The 7,573-nt window shown below is 34.5% G+C and overlaps 1 protein-coding gene across 1 annotated transcript; it reads right to left on the reverse strand.

The window, feature by feature from the left end:
• Positions 1–6,198: 6,198 nt before the first annotated feature.
• LOC141553449 (olfactory receptor 4F3/4F16/4F29-like) lies at positions 6,199–7,152 on the reverse strand. The gene has a single exon (XM_074285107.1). It carries the CDS (start codon positions 7,135–7,137, stop codon positions 6,199–6,201), a length of 939 nt encoding a protein of 312 aa, XP_074141208.1. The 5' UTR covers positions 7,138–7,152.
• Between the last annotated feature and the right edge of the window lie 421 nt (positions 7,153–7,573).

Genomic DNA, 7,573 nt, shown 5'->3' on the forward strand with positions numbered 1-7,573 from the left:
CTTCTAACCATTTGTAGAAACTAGAAGCACTAACAACATTATAAAACTGTTATGCGCAGAAAGACAAACCATTAGCAACCAAGTGATGCTGTAGAGAATGATTTAGCCAGCCTGAGATCATTTGACCAAAGGACCTGTCTCCTAGGATTCTGCTGGTTTTCCCATAATAACTAGAAGAGAAATGTTGATAAAAGATAAGAAGTTAAAAGGGGAACCCCCAGCATGAGAACTCCCTCCACTCACCCTAAAAACAGATCTTTGACTTTGTACAAAAATTTGGGACTCATTTTTACTCCCTTCCCTCTCCAATCCTTCTTTCATAGAAGAGTCAAATGCATTTTACTAATGCCCAAGTCTGATAATGTCATGGTTAATGGATTTAAATGGTTTTTGAATGGTTCTAAGATAAAATATATTCCTAACTATTCTCCTTCCAGTCTAAACTGTATGCTAACAGATAATCCTCCTCTGTAAACTTCATTATCACCTCCTTTTTAAGGATATGACAGTGGATAAAACAGCAAACTTGGAGTCAAAAAGATCTTTGTGTGAATTCTGCTTCAGATACTTAATAGCTGTGTGACTCTGAATAAGTCACAACTTCTTTGTGCCTCAGTTTCGTCACCTACAAATGGAGATAATAATAGCAGTTACTTCACATGATTTGAAGATAATGAAATAATATATGTAAATACTGGATCTCCCACCTCAGCAATGTGATTCTCAAAAGACAATTCTCATTTCAGCCTTTAGAGCAAGAAGCTTAAAATCTTCCTTCTAGGCTTAGTGTAGGTGATATTTCCTACAGGAAATCCTTCCTGATACACTAAGTTGTTAATATTTTCTCCCTCTTAAAATTATGTATACTTATAGTTTTATATATTATAATATATTTTAATCACATTGTGCTTTTTAGACAACTTGATTAAGTTTAAGTTATTTTCTGTCTTTTCAAATGTAGATAAGAATGGAAATTTCTAGAAAAAGTATTAGTCTATTAGGATTGATACAGAAACTTCAAAGAAGTTTGAGAAGCATGGCAAGAGAACATTTATATCAGTAATTTATGTACCATTATGAGTTGCATATAACAGAAAGATACAGTGAAAGATTATCAATTATGGGGTGCTATTATAGGCCGGAACTCTTGTACTTAAAACAAGGACTCTTACAAGGTGCTAATTCAGTGGAATTGATGAGACAAGGGTTATCTAGTTTAGCATGGTGATTAATAGTTCTCTAAGTTCAGTACAATTGATTGAATCTTACAACAAATAATGGTTTCCTACTGATATAATGATTGCTTTATACTCAAAATAGAGCATATAAAGCTGCAACAAACTCAGCCAGAATCAGAGACAGAGACAGACTCAGAAGGGCTCGGAAAGAGCTCAGAAGAGCCAGGCAAGGGGGGACTAAGAGCCAAATTTACTCACTTCATCTCACACCACCATGATGGCTGGCCTGGCTTCCTGCACTACCCCCACTGAGACCAAGGGCGGTCTGAAAGGCTCTCCAGAAAGCTGCCCAGCCCCAGGAAGGAGATAATAAAGGATTTGGACTTTAAGTATTCTTGTGGTGATTACTTAAAAGAAGGCTGCTCCAAGACCTCCAGAAAACCAAGGAGAACATTATAAGGTGCTATATATAAGGTTTTGGAACCTGAGTTCAAATTCTAGCAAGGTTGAAGAAAAGAAGAGAAGGAAGGAAGAATGGAGGGAGGGAGGGAAGAAGAATGGTAGAAGGGAGGTAGGAAAGAAGGAAGAGAGGGAGGGAAGGAAGTAGAGGGGGAAAGGAAAAGAGGGAGCAAGAAAAAATATGCTTAATTTGTATTCAGACAATATCTGTTCTTTCTCTGGAGGCAGATAGCATTTGTCATCATGAGTCCCTACAGATTTTCTTGGATTGTTCAACTGCTGAGAATAGCTAAGTCATTCACAATTTTTTATCATACAATCCTGCTGTTATTGTACACAATGATCTGGTTTTGCTCATTTCACTTTGTATTAGTTCATGTAATTCAAGTTTTTCTGAAATCATCCTGCTTAGCTTACAGCAGCATAATATTGTATCACAATCATATACCAAAATTTGTTCAAACATTTCCCAGTTGAGGGGCATCCCTTCAATTTTCAATTTTTAGCCACCACAAAAAAGAACTGCTATGTGGCAGAGACAAGATGGCTGAATACAGGCAGGGATTCACTGAGCTCTCCCCCAGATCATTCTAAATTCCTTTAAATGACTCTAAACAAACTTTAGAGCATCAGAACACACAAAAAAAGATAGAATGAAACATATTCCAGCTGAAAACAACTTGGAAGGTCAACAGGAAAGGCCTGTGACACAGGGTGGAAGCCAGAACACAGTCCCAGCACAGGTCATGCAGTCACAGTGCCAGAAAAGCAGGAACCAGCCTTGGTCTCTGAATAAGTGCAGTATTGGTGGTTTCCCAAAAAAGTTTTTTAAAAAAGGAAAAAAGAAAAAATGACCTATATGTACAAAAATGTTCATAGCAGCTTGAGGGGCCCATCAATTGTGGAATGGCTGAAAAAATGTGATATATAATTATGATAGAATGTAATTGTTCTGAGGAAAACGGTGAGCAGAATGCTCAGGGGAAAAAAAAAACCTTGAAAGTTCTCCATGAACTCAATCAAAGTAAAACGTACTATGGACAAAATAATGACAATGTGGTGGGATGATAAGTTGTGAATGATTTTGCTATTCTCAGCAATACAATGTTACAGGACTCCTCTGAAGGACTTATGATGAAAACTGCTATTCATACTCACAGAAAGAACTGATTGTGTCTGAACATAGATTGAAGCATACTTGTTTTTTTTAAACCTTAATTTTTCTTGAAGGTTGATTTTGGGTTAGGTGGAAAGGTGGGAGATCTACATTTTATTTCACAACATGACTTTTACAGAAATGTTTTATGTTATTTCAAATGCACCTTCTTAAAAGAGGGTTGGGTAGGCAGGGAGAGATTCTGGAACACAAAGTTTTAAAAACAAATGTAAAAAAAATGTTCTATATGCAACTGGAGAAAATAAAAATATTAATTTTTTAAATTTTTTTTAAATTATGATAAATATTTTTATACAAATAGGTTCTTTTCCCTTTTTAAAAAATTTCTTTGGAATACAAACCTAGCAATGGTATTGCTATATCAAGGGGATGCACACATTTATGACCTTTGGGACATTGTTCCAAATTGCTTTTCAGAATGGTGGGATCAGTTCACAACTTCATCAACAGTACATTATTCTTGCAGTTTTACCACATTCCCCCACAACATTATATTATTTGTCTTATGAACCAATCTGATAAGTATGAGGTGGTACATCAGAGCTTTTTTTAATTTATATTTCTGTAATTGATGGTAATTTAGAATATTTTTTCATATAGTTGTACATTATTTTGATATTTTTGTCTGAAAACTGCCTGTTAATATCCACTGATTAATTGGAGAATGACTTGTATTCAGCTCTCTATGTATTTGAGAAATTAGGCCTTTATCAAAGAAACTATGTAAAAAAAAAAAAAAAATTTCCAGTTTTCTGCATTCCTTTCAATTTTGGTTACATTGATTTTGTTTGTGCTACATGGTGGTTGTTTTTTTTAAATTCCCCTAATTTCTGTCTATCTATTGCAATCCCTCTCTTTATATTTCTCTCGGTGAATCTCTGCATCTCTATATATTCCCACACCCTCCTCTCATTACTTTGTTTAACTTTGCTCATACCTTATTTTTACTTACTGTGTACTTACTTGATGGATCTTCATCTCTGCTATTGAATGAAAATCCAAGACTAAAGTAACTATTTTATTTATTTGTATAACCAGCCTCTAATCCAATGTCATGCATATGAAGTACACCTAATTAGTACTTGTTGAAATAGGTTGAATTGAACTTCATTGAATTATGTAATAAAAATGTGAATTGTGTATATGTGAATCCTTATAATGAAGACAATGAGATTGGACTAGAAATAATGGAGGCAATGAAATTACAATTTTAAGCTGGTAATAATAATCATAATCTTTATTTTTACAAAAAATAGATTAAAATAATTTCTTATCAGAACATGAAAAAATAGAGAAATTGGGGTGCTATGAAAATGACAGTATCCCAGACTAAGTCATTCAAGAATGCCCAGGAAAAGGTCCCTAATTGAGTAAAAGGAGGTGGTACAGGACATAAATGTGTATGAGAGCCATTGAAATAATAATGATCAATCCTTTCTGAGTGAAGAGAGCTCATTTTGGAGGAACAATGAAAATCAAAAATTATTTCATAAAATTAGTGCATTTTAGAAGAAAAATGATATTTAAATGCAAGCATTAGATAGAATACTGAGATTAAAAATTCAAAAATTCTGAAATATATTGTATATTTTTCATAATACTTCATTGGAAGCCCAGGATAAATGCATTTAGGAAGTTTTAAAGAATGTGTAAAAGATTAGAAATAGCAAGTAGTGAAAGGGATAATAGTTTAATACAGAATACAGTATCTAACATGCTATAAACTGTTTTTTTTTTTGCCAACATATTCTTCCTAAAGTACATTTTACCACATCTCTCCTACATACAGACATACACAGACACACACACACATGCACACTCACCATTCCATAAAATCTAGTGATTCCTTATCACCTACAATACCAAATATAAAATACTCTATTTGGCGTTCAAACTTTTTCATATCCTTGCTCTCCCACCTTTCCAGTTTTCTTATATATTATAATCCCTCTATACTTCTCTCACTGAGAATTTACAATCTAATTAATCTCCTTGCTGATTCCTGCACTTGAAACACCATCTCCCTTCTTCTGGCATTTTACTGACTGTTTCCAATGCCTGGAATGTTCTTTCTCCTCATTTCTACCTCCTACCTTCCCTAGCTTCCTCCAAAACTGAACTACAAAATGGAAGTCTTTTCTAAGCCCCCTTAATTCTAGTATTTTCCCTCTATCATCTCCATAGATGATATCTATCTATTATTTCTATACATCTTTATCTATCTATATGTATATGAATGTGTGTGTGTGCAGAGAGAAAGGCAGACAAAGAGAAAAGAGAGGAGAGACAGAAAATTGAGAGAGATAGAGAGACAGAGAGGAAGACAGAGGGAAACAAAGAAAGACAAAGAGAAACAGAAAGAGAAAGTTTGTTCATACATAGTTTTTCTCCCCCATTAGAGGATTCAGAACTCCTTAAGAACAAAAAATGTTGTATAGTTCTGTGAATCCCTACAATGCCTGACACACAATTAGATAATAAATATTCATTGTCCTAGCACTGAGGATACAAAGAAAGGAACAGTATAGTCCTGGCTCTCTAGGAGCTCACAGTTTTCAAATGGGGAAGACAACATGAAAGCAGTTATAAATCCCCTCATCAATAAGGAAGATCAGAAATTATGGTTTACCACATATAAATTAGAAATTATGCAAGCCAAAAGATAGATTGAGGAATGTTATAGGGAATGTCAAGGTCAATAATAATAAGTTCATTGAAACCACATGTTATCAGCAATATTTACTTATTCAAAATAGATTGACAAACTTGCTTGTAGAAACCAAAATGTATGGGAAGTTGGACTTGCCCAATGATTAATGTTATTTTACTTTAATTTTTTAAATGGCTGTTTCCTAAAATATATACTTTTAGAATGCATAAGAAAGAAAATTTTATTGGAATAGGAATATTGGAATTGGAATTTAGAAAGAAAAAAAAAATAACTCTCCTTATCATATAATATTTCAAATTGTCAACTATCATTTCTTTTTTAAAATCTTCTTTACCTTATTCTTTTGTGTCACAAATACTTTTTTGTTTTAAATTCCTTACTGTGGCTTTTCTATTTCCTTCATTATTATTTTTCCCTTCTACCAGTTAAATAAGGTAATTCTTCTACTATCAAAATTCTTTCTCTGCACCATCTACATGGTCAAATAATGATCTTGCATAAATCCATTATTTGAACAAAAATATATATGTAAACAATTTAGAAACCACTTCTATCTATCTCCCCCAGATCCAAACAATATTCCCAGCTGATTAGTGTCATTCCAATGTCTTTGCAGGAACTCAAATTCAGTCCAACAAAACCAAACTCATCCTTTCCACCCCCAAGCTTCAAATTATTGTTAATAAAATATTTCTATTTTCCTTTTCAGTGATTTAAGAGATTTTCTTGAAATTTGCAAGCTGATTGCACACTTTTTTCATTGCCATCTTCATCTCTTTATTTCTCAGTGTATAAATGACTGCATTGAGAAAAGGAGTAAGAACTGCATCAAAAATAGCAAGAAACTTATCTACATGTGATGTGGGGAACGGCCAGATATAAAAAGAGATCAAGGGACCAAAAAACAAAATCACAACAGTGATGTGAGCTGACAGAGTAGAGAGAGCCTTGGAAGAACTACCTGAAGAATGTTTCTGAACAGTGACTAAGATGAAAATGTAGGAGATGATCAAGATACAGAAAGAACCCAAAGAAATGAAGCCACTATTGGCAATGACCATGAATTCTAGTCTATCTGTATGTGTGCAAGCAAGTCTGATGAATCGAGGGAGGTCACAATAAAAGCTGTCCAATACATTAGGGCCACAAAATGGCAGATTAACAACAAAAGCCAGCTGGACCACTGAGTGGATGAAGCCAATGGTCCAAGCAGCCACCAGGAACACAGTACACATCCTTGGACTCATAATAGTCAGATAATGGAGAGGCTTACATATGGCAACATATCTGTCAAAGGCCATGGCTATAAGCAGCACCATCTCAACACCACCAATCAAGTGAATAAAGAACATCTGAATGATGCAGCCAGAGAATGATATGACCTTGCGTTTTCTGAAAATGTCATATATCATCTTGGGGGAAGTAACTGAGGAAACTCCCAGATCAATGAAGGAGAGGTTAGCCAGCAAGAAGTACATGGGTGAGTGTAAACAAGGGTCAGAAGTCACTGTGAGAATAATGAGGGAGTTTCCCATCATGCTTGCCACATAAAACACAGAAGAGAATAGAAAGATGAAAAGCTGCATATACCAAGAATTGGTGAGTCCCAAGAACACAAACTCTGTAACCACGGTGTGATTCTTTCTTTCCATTGTCTTGGTCAGTGATATCACCTTGATAGTCACCTTTAAGGAGAGAATAAAGGGAGAAACCAAATTATTTTTTAAAATATTAATGTTACAGAATTCAAATCAACAAACATTATTATTCACCTTTTATATATTGGATACACTGCTGGCTACCTTGGATACAAAAATCAAAATACTAACCTTATCCTCAAGAACCTTGAATTCTACTGGGGAAAAAAGGTTCAGGAGAGAAGTAAATATAAAATATGCTCACTTATTTGGAGGGCCAGAAGTAACATCTCTGAAAACTGAGGATCTCTCAATTACTATACTTGTTTACCACCTACCCAACTAATCAGGACTTGCTTTTCTATAGTTAGACTGCAAATTCCCTCTCAAAGTTTACCATTGACATTCTTTATTACCAAACCCAAAGAGCCTAAGTGTTCATCCAACTTGA

This window comes from Sminthopsis crassicaudata, chromosome 2 (genome assembly GCF_048593235.1).
Source record: "Sminthopsis crassicaudata isolate SCR6 chromosome 2, ASM4859323v1, whole genome shotgun sequence".
NCBI lineage: Eukaryota > Metazoa > Chordata > Mammalia > Dasyuromorphia > Dasyuridae > Sminthopsis > Sminthopsis crassicaudata.